The sequence below is a fragment of the Salmo trutta genome, chromosome 13 (assembly GCF_901001165.1).
Source record: "Salmo trutta chromosome 13, fSalTru1.1, whole genome shotgun sequence".
NCBI lineage: Eukaryota > Metazoa > Chordata > Actinopteri > Salmoniformes > Salmonidae > Salmo > Salmo trutta.
The window spans coordinates 71,940,171-71,957,317 of NC_042969.1; the positions used below are offsets into that span (position 1 = coordinate 71,940,171).

The following is a 17,147-nucleotide window of genomic DNA, read 5'->3' on the forward strand; positions in this document are numbered from 1 at the left end:
ACTCTATAGCATCTACTGCATCTTGCCTATGCCGTTCGGCCATCACTCATTCATATATTTTTATGTACATATTCTTATTCATTCCTTTACTTGTGTGTATAAGGTAGTTGTTGTGAAATTGTTAGATTACTTGTTAGATATTACTGCATGGTCGGAACTAAAAGCACAAGCATTTCGCTACACTCGCATTAACATCTGCTAACCATGTGTATGTGACAAATAACATTTGATTTGAACCTATATTTATGTTTATTTATTTTTCCTTTTGTACTACTTGCACATCATTACAACACAATATGACATTGAAATGTCTTTATTCTTTTGGAACTTTTGTGAGTGTAATGTTTACTGTAAATGTGTATTGTTTATTTCACTTTTTTTTTTAAATCTATTTCACTTGCTTGGGCAATGTAAACATATGTTTCCCATGCCAATAAAGCCCCTTAAATTGAAATTGAATTGAGAGAGAGAGGGGGGGGAGAGAGATTGAGAGCGAGAGAGAGGGGGGGAGAGCGATTGAGACAGTAATGTGGTGTTTTATCCAGGACTTAAAATATTTGAAGTTACATTGAAGATCTAAGGTAGTGAGCTCTGTTTCTTCTTCACGTCACAGTGAGGGCGACAGTATGAGTAGTATCAGGTTGTAGTTGCAGATCTGAACATACTGTATGAGTGTGTATGTGTGTGTGTGTGTGTGTGTGTGTGTGTGTGTGTGTGTGTGGCGCACACCTCTCTGTGTATGTGTGTGTGTCTGTATCAAAGACTTAGTTAGACATCGCATAAATGTATCTGTCCCATTGTGGCATCTAGGAGAGCACAGGCAGCGCCATTGAGGCCCTCTCCATTTTGAAGTACTCAATTTTTTTCTTCTACTACTTCTACGAGTTGGTAAACAAACTAAAAGGGTGCATACTGTCACCTAGAGTGTTGTTTGAACAGGTATAAAGCCAAGGTTGGCGATTTACTGCCTCCTGCAGTTATGGAATGTTTTCTCACAAGTATAATTCATTGGCTGATCCCTTCTGGTGACCCGAATGGAATTAAGTGATCCTTTCTTAACCCATAGGAAGTCCCACCTAGTTGACTACTTCAAAATGGTGAAAGTCCTCAATGGCGCTGCCCGTGCTAAAATGGGCTTTTGAGTACGGGAGTCCTCTATCTCTAAGGTCGGTATTGTTTTATTTTTTTATTTCACCTTTATTTAACCAGGTAGGCCAGTTGAGAACAAGTTCACATTTACAACTGCGACCTGGCCAAGATAGAGCAAAGCAGTGTGACACAAGCAACACAGAGTTACACATGGGACAAACGTCTTTGTCAGCCTACAGAGGGTGTGCGGTATGAACTGAACTCACTTCCTCTGTTTCTTCTCCAGGTCGTGGTTGCGGCTCTGCTGGCCCTCCAGGTGTAGCTTGGTGTCCTGTAGCTCAGCCGTCAATCTCTGGCACTTCTTCTTCAGCTGTTGGGCCGTACGCTGCCCCTCCTCACTGTCTGCCTGGAGGTCACTTAGCTGGAGAAGGAGAGAGGGAGGGAGATAAAGAGAGAGATGTGTAACATTTAAAATCTTTTTTTCAAAATAAGCAGAGGCATGAAAGAGGTCAAAGGTTCCGTTAGCTTCTGTCAAGCTGTCTGTCTGAGTGGCCGACCAGGTGAGACGCACAGAAAGAGAAAGAAAAGACTAGTTATTGCTTCACTGCTCCTTTTATGTCTCACTGAGTGAGCGCTCAGGGAGTGTAAAGCTTTATTTGACGTTTTATGAGAAAGCTCAGAGGAGGTGTCAAAAACAGAGCAAGGGGCTGAGAAAAAGACAGAGAGAAAAATAAACGGCAGACAGAGATAGACAAAGACAGTGACAGACAGACACTTGCCCAGCAATGAGGAAAGGAGAAAGAAAAGGAGGGACAGAGACCCACCAAAAACACTAGTAAACTGCTTCTGGACAGAAGGAAGGAAGGATATGAGCTAAGTTTTTTTGCCTGTGAGCATGTGTGTGTGTGTGTGGCTAGATGAGGTAGGTGTAAATCCCAACATGCAAGTGTGTGTAAGCAGTGTGAGGTTGAGTTAGAAGTGTGTGTCCGACGCTGCCTTACCCTCCTCTCCAGCTGTCGTTTGTTCTGCTGCTCCACCTCCAGCTTGTCAATAAACTCCTGCTGTAACCTCTTCTTGGTGAACTCTGTCTCTCTGATGGCCCTCTCATACTTCAGTCTCCACTCTCCCCCTAACAGACACAACATGCGACAGCACAGTTAGCAGACAGGTCATGGACAGCACTACAAGAACCACACCACGTCAACATTCAATCCCAGGAGGTTGGTGTCATCTTAATTGGGGAGGACAGGTTTGTGGTAATGGCTGGAGCAGAATTAGTGGAATGGTATCAAAACCATGGTTTCCATTTACTCCGGTCCAGCCTTTATTATGAGCTGTCCTCCCCTCAGCAGCCTCCATTGCATTCAATATGCCTTCAAATAGAACTAAGATGAAATTGATTAGCCAGTTTGAAAGGAAGTCTGGTTGACCATGGAAGGGGTTTGCATTAGTCAGGAGGAAATGTATCAAGCTGTTTTGAAGCCATATTAAAGTCTGTACAGTACTGTTATGGCCTGTACATGTATCTCTTACACAGGGTTGTCTATTCCACGTAAAGTGTGGGGTGTTGAAACATTCAAACAAAACACAGACAAAAATCTATTCTACATTCAGAATGGCCAAATAAAGCCTGCATTCGCTGTCTAGCCGGAAGTCTGTTCGGCATGTGTCCAAATATAATTTGAGGACGCCTGCAGTCTTTTATAATCAATTTCTACACCATGTCCTGCAAAACCTTTTGTCTCCTCATTGATTTCAGGCAGCCGCTGCAGTCTACAGGGGTGGTCAGCTTGATCCAACCAAATAACTGGGCAACTGAAAGGACAACCAGAACCAGCCTACTTTGATCCTGGTCTTGGGGTGTACCTTTGTGTGATGGTTTTCATGGTGCTAAATTGTCACCATAGCAACAGTGTGTGTGTGTGTGGTTTGGTTTTACTATCCTTGTGGGGACCCAGAAGTCCTCACATGGATAGTACAACAAGGAAAACTCAGACATGTGGGAACATTTCAGGCTTAGGGTTAGAATTAAGGTTAGGGTTAGGGATTAGGGGTTAAGGTAAGGTTAGGTTTAGAATTAAGGTTAGGGTTAGGTTAAGGGTTATGTTTAGGGTTAGGGAAAATCAGATTTTGAATGGGAATAAATGTTTTGGTCCCCACAAGGATAGTAAAACAAACGTGTCTGTGTGGCGCTGACCTGTGTCGTCATCGTCCATCTCTCCATTGAGCTCAGAGGCTCTGAGGAGTCTGGTCTCCATCACCTCCATCTCCATAGAGTCCATAGACTTCTTCATCGAGTCAAACTTAGTCTGGGGAGAGAATCCCAGGCCATGCATTAATACACAAACACATTATAAACCAAGTTAGAAATACTGACAGATAGACCTCACATTGCACTTGCACGTACACACACAAACACGCTCATTGCTCACACACACACACTTCCTCTAAACGACACAATCTCTCATTTCTAGAAGCGAGGTAATTTGTACCCAGCCCAGCCCATCAGCATGTGCTGTCTGAGCAGTCAGTGGAAAAATCTATCCCATCTAGTTGAAATATCCTGAAAAAAACAATCATGTCAAATGCCAAATAGAAAACTAAAAGGATGGGGAAGGCAGGGTCAACAATCTGATCACACCATTACGTTGCAGCCAACAGAACTGGCAAGGTTGTCATTGCAAATCAGAATCGGTTTTCCATTTACCTATCTGGTTAAATAATGAATTAAATAATTGTGTTCATCCAACAACAGTTAAGGATGTCTCATTTCTCCAGTGTTAACAGTGTTAACCTGCAGGTCCTTCATGTCTTTCTCCAGTCTCAGTCTCTCTGAGGTCTCGGACTCCAGCAGCTGAGAGGCCGACTCGCCTGTGTTCCTCTCGTCTGCCAGCTCTGACGAGAGCTCTGTGATCTGGCATATACACACAATTGCAATAAGCAAGAGGGTAAAAATAATGTGTTTATTACTACTACACATGCATCCTGTCTTATGCATACAGTGCAATACAGTTAAACTTCATGACATAAAACCTCTATCTGTTCATCCTTTATTTATACAGACAGATCCGCTGGTACAATGTGTTATCTTATATTAGTCTGCAACACAGTTTGTATGTTGTGTGTGTGTGTGTGTGTGTGTGTGTGTGTACCCTGCTCTCCAGGCGGTCACTGTTGAGTCTCAGCTCGTTCCTCTCCTTGTCCACCTTCTCCAGCCTCCCTTTCAGCTGCTGGATCTCCTCCTGGGAACAGATAGACAGAACGAGAGAGTGAGGGGGGAGAGAGAAAATGTATTACAGTATTAGAGGGAGCTAAATCTGTATAGTCTCTATAAAGCAGGGGAAGGGAATCAAATGCTGGGGTGTAATCATTACTACCAAACAGTCGGAAAAAACGTTCTGTTTTGCAACAACAATAGAAAAAACTAGCATTTCTATTGGACAGATTCAGGTAGGTCCATTCCTGTTTGATGAACCTGTCCAATAGAAAATATACTTTTTGTTGCAAAACTGAATATTTTGGAACTGTTGGGAGTAATGATTACACCTCTGATCAACAGTAGATGGAGGGTGTGTGTGTACTCACGTCTTTGCCGCGTATCTGCTCCTCTGTGAGCTGGACCTCTATAAGGGGGCGAACTGTGGTGAACACCTTCCACCAGGGCCAGCCCTTCACTCCCTTGTTCTTCTTGATGTTCTTCTGGATACAGCGGATAGCCAGGTCCTGGATCTGAAACACATGCAGAAGAGCAGAGGGACTTACAACACTGTGTGTGTGGGTGTTTGTGTCTGCTGTTATGTCTGCCAACATGTATGATTCTTGAAGTTTTTTTTAATGGAAATATATATATATATATATATATATATATATATATATATATATATTTCCATTAAAAAAAAATTCAAGAATCAAAAATCGTTTTTTTGAATTTTGTGCAAATTTATTACAAATAAAAAATGGAAATATCACATTTACATAAACATTCAGAGTTACTTAAATTATTCTATGCAAATCCTCTCAAGCTCTGTCAGGTTGGATGGGGAGCGTCGCTGCACAGGTATTTTCAGGTCTCTCCAGCAATGTTAGGTCGGGTTCAAGTCTGGGCTCTGGCTGGGCCACTCAAGGACCTGTCCCGAAGCCACTCCGGCATTGTCTTGGCTGTGTCCTAAGGGGCTTTGTCCTGTTGGAAGGTGAACCTTCGCCCCAGTCTGAGGTCCTGAGCGCTCTGGAGCAGGTTTTCATCAAGGATCTCTTTGTACTTTGTTATATAGAAAGGTGAGTGCCTTTCCAAATCATGTCCAATCAATTGAATTTACCATAGGTGGACTCCAATCACATTACCCCTTAGCGGAACGTCTGTCCCTAAGGGGTAATGTGTGTAGATTGATGAGGAAAATTTTGATTGAATCAATTTTAGAATAAGGCAGTAACTTAACAAAAAGTGGAAAGGGGGAAGGGGTCTGAATACTTTCCGAATGCACTGTTTATATGAAATATGTAACTTTTGATAAATAAAGAAAAGAAGAAATGGCATTGCTTAGTGTCATTGTCTACTAGCACAATAACAGACACTTGCATCAAGTGTGACGATTTGGGCGAGCTAGAATCAAGACAATCCAAAGTTCTTCTGGCTTCTCACGGCTTTAAGAGCTGAGACAGACCTCTTCAGAGAAATGTAATCAAACATCGATACCACTTTGGCACCTTGTTAAAAAGGCATTAGGAGGAGATACATGCTCCCGCAACATGGGAATATCCAATAAACCACCCATTATCTCACAACTCAATTAGAACAGCACAATGACGGTGAACACGGTGAATGACGGTGATTCTTATTCGTCACGCCGTGAGAGCACATACATGTTGCTTGGCCATCATGGTCACTGACTGAACAGGCATGCAGGTTATGTCCTCTAAAGCTTGTTTGTCATGCATAGACCTAAACAAGTCTAACAAATCATGTGTTGACTCAATAAGGGGGGGGTGTCAGTGTTGATCTTTCTGTTCCTCAGCCATACAGAGAGCTCATATACAACACCAGAGGGATTTAGACTAAGGTCTTGCAGCCTTTAGAAAGAAGATATGTCTGTGTCAAACAGGTATTGACGGTCTTAGAGAAACACAGGAGCAGAATGTATTCATTTCTCTTTCTTTGTCTCGGTCTTCCTTTTTACTCTGCCTTCTGCCTCTCCTTTACAGAGTTCCCTTTGAGTGTCTGTGAAGCTACATGGCCTTTGCTGAGCACACAAGGCCATAGATGTAACGCATGCATGCACTGACACACACCTGTTCCCAGTCGGGGAAGAAGCTTTGTCTTAAAGCAACGATTTAATTAGACACACTATGGGCTGACTGGCTGAAAGGAGGAATCCCCCATGCTCCTCCATCTTCACCATGCTGTCACTCGTTCTATCCACATGAATGTCAAAGAGAGAGGAGGCTGTGGGCTTCAAACGCTGTGCCGCATCCCTTCTATTCGTCTATTCCCCCATGGTGAAGTACCGTTTCAGAGAAGGAACACTCTCTCTCTTTTCTCCCTCAAAGCGCTTTGAAAACAAATCCCTGTGAGGGTTTGGCTCAGGCTGAGAGGACTTCAAGGTGCGGGGAGCCCCCCGGAGCAATCAAATAGACATAGAGAAACAAACTAATAGATTTTTGGGCAGTGGGGACGTCAGTGTTCAGATGAGGAAATCATCATCTTGTGTTTCTGAGAAATATGGGCCAAAGGTTCAAATGTAATACCCTGCACTGCCTTGGAATCAAGTGTGAGTCTGCTTGCTTAGCTGTACATACAGAATATTTTCCTGTAAATATCAAACCAGCTTACCTTGATACGACACAAGCCTCACAAATATTTACCACGACCACTCTCCTCAACATGCATTTTCCTCTAAAACATGCCTTGGCTTCTTAGCTAGAATTGTGCAAACTTGTGCAACTTCAATAAAACAACGTCAACTTCCTGTTAATCAGATCAAATGAAAACACATTGAACTAAACTGTAACTACCTTTCAGAACTGCTGGAGGGTAGTGTCCTGTACTGTACCTTTCAGAACTGCTGGAGGGTAGGGTTCTGTACCTTTCAGAACTGCTGGAGGGTAGTGTCCTGTACTGTACCTTTCAGAACTGCTGGAGGGTAGTGTCCTGTACTGTATCTTTCAGAACTGCTGGAGGGTAGTGTCCTGTACTGTACCTTTCAGAACTGCTGGAGGGTAGTGTCCTGTACTGTACTTTTCAGAACTGCTGGAGGGTAGTGTCCTGTACTGTACGTTTCATAACTGCTGGAGGATAGGGTCTTGTACTGTACGTTTCATAACTGCTGGAGGGTAGTGTCCTGTACTGTACCTTTCATAACTGCTGGAGGGTAGTGTCCTGTACTGTACCTTTCATAACTGCTGGAGGGTAGTGTCCTGTACCTTTCATAACTGCTGGAGGGTAAGGTCCTGTACTGTACCTTTCAGAACTGCTGAATGGTAGTGTCCTGTACTGTACTTTTCAGAACTGCTGGAGGGTAGTGTCCTGTACTGTACGTTTCATAACTGCTGGAGGATAGGGTCTTGTACTGTACGTTTCATAACTGCTGGAGGGTAGTGTCCTGTACTGTACCTTTCAGAACTGCTGGAGGGTAGTGTCCTGTACTGTACCTTTCATAACTGCTGGAGGGTAGTGTCCTGTACTGTACCTTTCATAACTGCTGGAGGGTAGTGTCCTGTACCTTTCATAACTGCTGGAGGATAGGGTCCTGTACTGTACCTTTCAGAACTGCTGGATGGTAGTGTCCTGTACTGTACCTTTCAGAACTGCTGGAGGGTAGTGTCCTGTACTGTACCTTTCAGAACTGCTGGAGGGTAGTGTCCTGTACTGTACCTTTCAGAACTGCTGGAGGGTAGTGTCCTGTACTGTACCTTTCAGAACTGCTGGATGGTAGTGTCCTGTACTGTACCTTTCAGAACTGCTGGAGGGTAGTGTCCTGTACTGTACCTTTCAGAACTGCTGGAGGGTAGCATACTGTACTGTACCTTTCAGAACTGCTGGAGGGTAGCATACTGTACTGTACCTTTCAGAACTGCTGGAGGGTAGTGTCCCGTACTGTACCTTTCAGAACTGCTGGAGGGTAGCATACTGTACTGTACCTTTCAGAACTGCTGGAGGGTTGTGTCCTGTACTGTACCTTTCAGAACAATTGGAGGGTAGTGTCCTGTACTGTACCTTTCAGAACTGCTGGAGGGTAGTGTCCTGTACTGTACCTTTCAGAACTGCTGGAGGGTAGTGTCCTGTACTGTACCTTTCAGAACTGCTGGAGGGTAGTGTCCTGTACTGTACCTTTCAGAACTGCTGGAGGGTAGCATACTGTACTGTACCTTTCAGAACTGCTGGAGGGTAGGGTCCTGTACTGTACCTTTAAAAACTGCTGGAGGGTAGTGTCCTGTACTGTACCTTTCAGAACTGCTGGAGGGTAGCATACTGTACTGTACCTTTCAGAACTGCTGGAGGGTAGGGTCCTGTACTGTACCTTTCAGAACTGCTGGAGGGTAGTGTCCTGTACTGTACCTTTCAGAACTGCTGGAGGGTAGCATACTGTACTGTACCTTTCAGAACTGCTGGAGGGTAGGGTCCTGTACTGTACCTTTCAGAACTGCTGGAGGGTAGTGTCCTGTACTGTACCTTTCAGAACTGCTGGAGGGTAGCATATTGTACTGTACCTTTCAGAACTGCTGGAGGGTAGTGTCCTGTACTGTACCTTTCAGAACTGCTGGAGGGTAGGGTTCTGTACCTTTCAGAACTGCTGGAGGGTAGCATACTGTACTGTGCCTTTCAGAACTGCTGGAGGGTAGTGTCCTGTACTGTACCTTTCAGAACTGCTGGAGGGTAGCATTCTGTACTGTACCTTTCAGAACTGCTGGAGGGTAGTGTCCTGTACTGTACCTTTCAGAACTGCTGGAGGGTAGTGTCCTGTACTGTACCTTTCAGAACTGCTGGAGGGTAGGGTTCTGTACCTTTCAGAACTGCTGGAGGGTAGCATACTGTACTGTACACCGAAACACATTGTAATGCAGAACGTTGGCTCACAAAAGCCTTTGTAGTGGTGATATTGTTGCTTTTCACGAGAGGAGTGTGGCGCGTGTAGCTTGTTGGCCAATCATAAGTCATCAAAGTGGCAATAGGCTACAATCATAGAGCCTCCGTGTGTGGCAAAAGTTAGGAGATATCTAATCAGTGGAAGATGTTTGATGATAAATAACCTAGCTATGGCAGCTATTAGTCTACTGTAGTGCGAGTCTTCTTGGTTGGTTGCTGTCTACCTCCCTCCCTCCCTCCTCACAGTACAGCCCCTCCCCCGCCTGCTAGAGCGGCTCCTCTTTCTCTCCCTCCTCTCGTGCTTTATCAGCTCTGGTTAATCAAGTAGCTTTAAAAAGTGCTTTTCTGCTGCTTCCCTCACTTGGATAGGGTCTGGATCCAACCAGGTCTATACGGAATGATTCTAGTTGTCCTCTTCGGAATGGGTTTCTACATTTAAAAAATATATTTATGCATATCGGGTCTGGGTGGGAAAGCACCAAGTCCATTTCAGAACAGGTCCAACTTTTTGAACCCTTAAAGAACTCTACCTCCCAGCATTACACAACCCTCTCCAGTCCAGTCTGACCCTCAGCCAGTCACACTGTGAGGAATGACAATCACTCTTCATGGAGTCGTTTACAACTAAACACTTCGCAAACAAAGGAAACTATCAATATCCTGTTCCTAAATCAAAACAAACAATCAGGAAAAACAACTTGTGTTACTTATAGAGAGAGGCAGCACTCAAATGAAGCAGGCAGAGCAGTAAAGAGAAGCCCACTGTCCTTGAAAAGCAACTTAAAGACAGCAACCTTGAGCCCAGCTCAGCACCAAAGAACTACCAGAGATGGGCATGGCAGGGACTGGGAAGACAGCGGTCGAAGCCCAATCTGTCCAAACACACATGGACACACCAAGACTCACATGTAGGCTTCTGCTACACAATTAATTCACACTAACCACTCTCTCACACCCTCACGTACACAGACAAGCACCCACACACAGAAACACACAACACAAGACAGTACAGGACAACACACAGAGCTGAATAGATCCCCACCGGTGGTTCCAGTCATTCAGTGGAGGGTGTTATATCCCTGGTCGTCATGCTCACTCTGGTGTGGTGGGGCATATAGGGTGTGTGTGGGCTGTTTTCATCCGCCAAACGCACACACACATACATACAGCTCTGTCCCTGCCGTGTCTCTCCAATCCCTCATGACTGGACCAAGTATTATGACAGGCGTCTATAATAATAATCTCACCCTGTAGAAAGACCAGCCTTCTAGTTTCCCCCACCACTCGTGTATAAATAAAGTTATTACTATTCAAATAGGTAAGGAGACAGCCTGTACTATAGGTGTGTCAGTCCTTTCCTTTTTGACCGTCATCACCCCTACATAGATCAGAGGTCAGGTTATAGTGAGAGACAGAGAGGAATGCTAAAATGGAGGGAGAGACTGAGAGGGCAGGGAATAAGGCGAGGTGTGTGTGTGTTCTGGTGCGGTAATCGATAAGGCTGTGATTGAGGGGACGTGGGGGGGTGTGTGTGTGTGTGTCCCAGAGGAGCAGATGGAAGGCTATCTGCTGGGCCGGGGGCCAGCGGAGACAGGATGGATTTATGACACTGTGCTCTGATGAACTTCTGATTTAGTGAGCCGCTAAACCGCCCCACAGATGTGGGTGGCAGAGCTAGCAATGGAGCGAGAGCATGCCGTTAATACGAGGCAGAGAGAGAGCGAGAGAAGAGGGTAGAGAGAGGGAGACTATCATTCTAATACTTCCTTGGGAATATTCTCTTCCTCTCTGAAAGAAGCACACGTGTCTTCTCTTTGGTTTTCATGGCAACACATTGACTAACTTCCCTATAACGGAAGATAAATTAGAACGTGTCGTAGGGGACAAATAACCATATGATCGAATGGGAAGCTTCAGTTCCCAAGACATTGTCTGAGGCGGCGAACAAAGAGAGCAGCAAAGCAACCCTGACACAAGCACTTTCTGTACTGGCAAGGGACAGCTCTTCAAGGACAATGATAGGCATCGGCTTTGAAAGTGTAGGCATTAGGAACCAACAGTGACGTGGTCGAGGGGCACGAAACGGTCAGTTTTGCTGATCTAAGGTCAGTTTAGCTCATTTCGCCATCTAATCTGACCTGGGCTTTGGGCTGGTAAGAACTGGGTTGAGAGCACTCACTCACCTTCCTCTTCTTGAAAGCCTGTCTGGCCAGGTATCCTCTGCAGGCAGCCTGGAACATGGTGATGTTGCGTCTGGTCTGGACATCTCTCTGCTCCTCCAGTTTGGCCAGGGTCCCCGCTCTGAAGAACACCTGGTGAGAGACAGGGACAGTTAGATACTGATTAATCATGACACAAAAGTGAATTGTATTGAAGTCAGACAGGGAGCATGTGTCTGTGCAAGGTTGCACAATACTATGGAATAGAAGTAACGTAAACATGAAACTAAATATTTGAAACATTTTCATTTGTGGGCATTGACGCATACAAACAATAATTACATTAATTTGTTTTTCCATGATTCAGGGAGTTGGAATTCCCCTAAAGATCTTCAACCATACAGCTGGGATTCAGGGATTGCAAATCAACTACATCAAGTCCTGCGTTTACTTTGCATTTCAATGGCGTTTACATTGGGGGCTTTTAATTTAGTTGGATTACCTCAAACGCTTTAGAGTCATTTCCATTCTCTGATCTGCTCTGGGAGATTGAGTGGGTTGCTGCTGGTGGACTTCTCTACAGTTTCTCAGGCCAGAGCTGAGAGCTCATCAAACTCTTTGAATGTTGTTGAATTGCATTAGCATGCTAATAGTGTTACTGGAAGAGCTATGCTTAACTTCACAAAATCCTCATTAAAACTCCCTTGTGTTAGCAACACATGTGGCTGCCACGGCTACAGTAAGGAAAATAACAAAGACAGGAAGTTTCTGGGGAAACTAAAACGACAGGTAAAGTTGTGGAGAAACTTCTCTTGGATTTAGCCGTCATCTCCAGTTAGTCAGAGGCACTGTGTTTTCTTCAACTCTAAAACAATTGAGCTGGTTAGTCTACAGAGTGATTTGTTCAGATTTCACCAAGCGGCTCCTCAAGACGAGAGCTGTGGTAGTGTTATGCAAAAACTGCATCATGATGCATCAGGACTGATCTAACACAGTACTCCAGGGCCCTTAACAACCTATTATCCTCTATCAGAGGCACAGGATGAGAGGAAACACTTTACACAGCACAATCAAAGTTCAGAGCCCAGCTCTCAGGGAAGTGTGTGTACAGTCAAGCCAATAGCACATGCAGAGAGTGGGCTGGGCGCGGTCACCAACACACCCACACTTCTCTGCTGTAGGGCAACGACTCCGACTGGAGAGGTTGTCTTTACCTCCAGAGAACATCGGATTGAGTTTGCTTCCTCTATTGTCAGTAGTAGAGGATTTATCACACACTGTATGGGCATTCTGTTAAATGGATCCAAAAAGACATGTTAACAAATCAACAGCTTGCATGGTATGCTTGCATTAATAATGCACACTTCTAACTGTTTCCCGGGTGCCGATGACGTGGATGTTGATGAAGGCAGCCCCCTCCCCCTCTCCGATTCAGAGGGGTTGGGTTAAATGTGGAAGGCACATTTCAGTTGAATGCATTCAGTTGTGCAACTGACTAGGTATCCCCTTTGTCTTTGCCTATTCCTATGCAGTAGACTGAGTAGAACACACAGACACACTATCACATCACAACGAGGAGCTGAGAGAACACTCTCCAGCCTGTGACTTTCTCGCCCACCATCACGACCCGCTAGTGATGCAACCACTGAGCAACGCCAATGGCATGTGTGATGTGTCACAGTAAAAGGCCCAGTCACACAGGCCTTCCCCCATAGCGGGATGAGTCAGCGTGGACGTAGGAACATATTGGACCTCGTGGTCTCTGAATGGAACTCTAAAGATCGACTGAGGTTGTGGGCCGTTCCAGTGGGTCAGTTGGGGCTTGGTGTTTTTCTCAGCATGATGAGAGATGGAAAGATATACACACACACACACACACACACACACACACACACACACACACACACAATGTCAAATTTCCTAAACATACTTTCCTACTGTCTACTTCAGAACAAAACTTCCCTAAACACTTTTCCTACAGTCTACTTCAGAACAATACTTCCCTAAACATACTTTTCCTACTGTCTACTTCAGAACAATACTTCCCTAAACACTTTTCCTACTGTCTACTTCAGAACAATACTTCCCTAAACACTTTTCCTACTGTCTACTTCAGAACAATACTTCCCTAAACATACTTTTCCTACTGTCTACTTCAGAACAATACTTCCCTAAACACTTTTCCTACTGTCTACTTCAGAACAATACTTCCCTAAACATACTTTTCCTACTGTCTACTTCAGAACAATACTTCCCTAAACACTTTTCCTACTGTCTACTTCAGAACAATACTTCCCTAAACATACTTTTCCTACTGTCTACTTCAGAACAATACTTCCCTAAACACTTTTCCTACTGTCTACTTCAGAACAATACTTCCCTAAACACTTTTCCTACTGTCTACTTCAGAACAATACTTCCCTAAAACACTTTTCCTACTGTCTACTTCAGAACAATACTTCCCTAAACACTTTTCCTACTGTCTACTTCAGAACAAAACTTCCCTAAACACTTTTCCTACTGTCTACTTCAGAACAATACTTCCCTAAACATACTTTTCCTACTGTCTACTTCAGAACAATACTTCCCTAAACATACTTTTCCTTCTGTCTACTTCAGAACAATACTTCCCTAAACATACTTTTCCTACTGTCTACTTCAGAACAATACTTCCCTAAACATACTTTTCCTTCTGTCTACTTCAGAACAATACTTCCCTAAACATACTTTTCCTACTGTCTACTTCAGAACAATACTTCCCTAAACATACTTTTCCTACTGTCTACTTCAGAACAATACTTCCCTAAAACCCTTTCCTACTGTCTACTTCAGAACAATACTTCCCTAAACACTTTTCCTACTGTCTACTTCAGAACAATACTTCCCTAAACATACTTTTCCTACTGTCTACTTCAGAACAATACTTCCCTAAACACTTTTCCTACTGTCTACTTCAGAACAAAACTTCCCTAAACATACTTTTCCTACAGTCTACTTCAGAACAATACTTCCCTAAAACACTTTTCCTACTGTCTACTTCAGAACAATACTTCCCTAAACATACTTTTCCTACAGTCTACTTCAGAACAATACTTCCCTAAAACACTTTTCCTACTGTCTACTTCAGAACAATACTTCCCTAAACATACTTTTCCTACTGTCTACTTCAGAACAATACTTCCCTAAACATACTTTTCCTACTGTCTACTTCAGAACAAAACTTCCCTAAACACTTTTCCTACTGTCTACTTCAGAACAATACTTCCCTAAACATACTTTTCCTACTGTCTACTTCAGAACAATACTTCCCTAAACATACTTTTCCTACTGTCTACTTCAGAACAATACTTCCCTAAACATACTTTTCCTTGTCATGGTTGTCGTAAGGATTGGACCAAGGTGCAGCGGGAACGTGTATACTCATCTTTTTTATTTATTGAAAAGAAGGAAAAAAACTAAAGAAACACGTATACAAAACAATGAACGCCACTAAACAGTCCTGTCAGGTGCACAGACACAAAACAGGAGACAACTACCCACAAATCCCATTACAAAAACACCCCTATACATAGGACCTTCAATCAGAGGCAACGAGGAACAGCTGCCTCCAATTGAAGGTCAATCCAATGAACTAAACATAGAAATAGATAGACTAGACTGAACATAGAAATACACTAACATAGATCATAGACCAAAAAACCCCGGAACACATAAAACAAACCCCCTCTACCACGTCCTGACCAAACTGCAATAACAAATAACCCCTTATACTGGTCAGGACGTGACATTCCTACTGTCTACTTCAGAACAATACTTCCCTAAACATACTTTTCCTACTGTCTACTTCAGAACAAAACTTCCCGCTGTCCTCTATTCCATGGACATTCTGAAAAAGCCTCCTCTGCTAATTAGCCATTCATCAGCCCGTCCTTTCCTTTGGATTTTCTATTTTGCATCTGAAAGGTTTGAATCTCACTGTGCTGATTGGTGTTTGTGGAGGGTTATCGGCACGCCACGGCAAAGCGCCACAAACAAAGAGAGCAGTCGCCTGCCAAAATCAATGGCTACAGGGAGCAACAGAAGGGACAACAACAAAGAGAAAGCCAGACATCTTTTTTTCTGAAGAAGCAGAAGAACTGTGGAGCAACCTTCCCCGGCCCAACTGAAAGTCAAGCCTGATCAGCGTGTGTGTGTGTGTGTGTGTGCCAACCAACAGACAAAGGCTGCCAGCCCAGGGACCCAGCGGCAGCTAGGAACCAGTGCCACAGCAACAGACCTATGATTCCAAAGAGAAGGGCATGCTGGGTAAACAGCTGTCCCTCCCAGGCAGACACAGAACACCTAGGGCCTGATTTAGACTGTACCAAGCCTTCACACCTATTGTCATAGTGTCACCTGTAGTTATAACACTTTTACAAAGCATGTATTAATGGCTTATACATAGTTTATTATTAGTTTACATATTATCTGTCTGTCTGTCTGTCTGTCTGTCTGTCTGTCTGTCTGTCTGTCTGTCTGTCTGTCTGTCTGTCTGTCTGTCTGTGGGTGTGTGGGTGTGTGTGTTACTTACCCTGCTCAGGCCCATGTGGTAACTGCTGTTCTCCAAGTCCAGAGACTCCAACAGCTCCTCCACAGCCTGAAACAAACCGATAAAACGGACAGACAGATCAATGAAGAGATCAACAGAAATGGACAAACAGACAGACAGTGCTCTCGTAAAGTCAGCATCCCTCTGTCTTCACCCAAAAGGACTGCACACAGCACCATAGCAACAGGCACACACCCCTAACATCAGCCTATCCACCAGGAGACTGCAGACCAAAACAACTCAGCTACAGCTACGGCACCAAGCTAGCTATCTGTAACCTCCAATTCAGTCTAAATATGGACTGTATCTAAAGCAGTCTCAGGAGAGGTGGAGGAAGGTCTTTAAAGTTCGACTACAAAGTGAAGTTGGAAGATAGCTGAAGCCTCAAGGGGGAGGATGGGAGTTAACTTGAACAGAATCAGCTGTTTTAAAGTAACTGTCCAGTGTTTCCAGATTTCTATGAAATATGACCTGTGATTAATTACAATATGAGTGAAATAGTTTTCCTTCCCAAAATGTTTTAATTAAATATGTTAAAAAGCAGCTTTTCTGTGTTGGAATGGTGTGGGCATACCCCAAAAACAGAATGTTGTGGGTGTATGCCAGTCATTAAAAGTATTCATACGAGTAGCCCACTGATTGGTCAGCTCAACCTCCTCAGGAGGATGACATCATCCTATCTGAGGAAAGAGAAAGCTTTATATTTTTAAAGTCTCTATGAGGTGGGGTTTTTGAAGTATTTTCTCTCCAATACGAGTATAGGATTAGTCAACCACATTATTTGAGTATGAGCTAACATAATATGAATGTTTAAAAGTGGACAGTTACTTAAAGGACTGTTGGCAGAGGATCTCCGCAGGATTACTGGATCTGGTAGGTAAACAGGCTCAGTGGAGGATAAAGCCACTTCAGCCACAGTAACACAGCAACAGTAACACAGCCATACTAAGATGAAGATACAGACAGGCTTCTAGCTCTGAGAGAGAGGACTCTGAGTTTTTTCTGGAAAACTACATTTTCTAAGATGCTGACGCAGGGGAAAACCTCTTACTCCCTCTTGCTTTCTTTCTGTCTCTCCTCACTCTCTCCCTCTCAATCTGTCTATCTCCAGAGAATGAAGTACCTTTTTGTCCATTCATTATTTCTGAGCAGGCTATTCTTCCTAAGCATGTCTCCAAGGTGTCTGGTTTCCTCTGTAACTCTTCTATAGCTCACTGTATGTTTTAGCTGT

At 43.9% G+C, this 17,147-nt stretch overlaps 1 protein-coding gene across 6 annotated transcripts in view; it reads right to left on the minus strand.

The window, feature by feature from the left end:
• Nucleotides 1–17,147, minus strand: part of LOC115206472 (unconventional myosin-XVIIIa) — a 168,515-nt gene that overhangs the window by 42,041 nt on the left and 109,327 nt on the right. For all 6 annotated transcript variants that reach the window (XM_029773514.1, XM_029773513.1, XM_029773512.1 and 3 more), the window contains 8 exons: nucleotides 15,899–15,964; nucleotides 11,353–11,481; nucleotides 4,675–4,818; nucleotides 4,242–4,331; nucleotides 3,884–4,003; nucleotides 3,287–3,398; nucleotides 2,091–2,218; nucleotides 1,356–1,510 (listed from right to left, as the gene is read on the minus strand). In XM_029773514.1, the coding sequence (XP_029629374.1) occupies nucleotides 1,356–1,510; nucleotides 2,091–2,218; nucleotides 3,287–3,398; nucleotides 3,884–4,003; nucleotides 4,242–4,331; nucleotides 4,675–4,818; nucleotides 11,353–11,481; nucleotides 15,899–15,964 (944 nt within the window). The remainder of the gene's footprint in view (nucleotides 1–1,355; nucleotides 1,511–2,090; nucleotides 2,219–3,286; nucleotides 3,399–3,883; nucleotides 4,004–4,241; nucleotides 4,332–4,674; nucleotides 4,819–11,352; nucleotides 11,482–15,898; nucleotides 15,965–17,147) is intronic.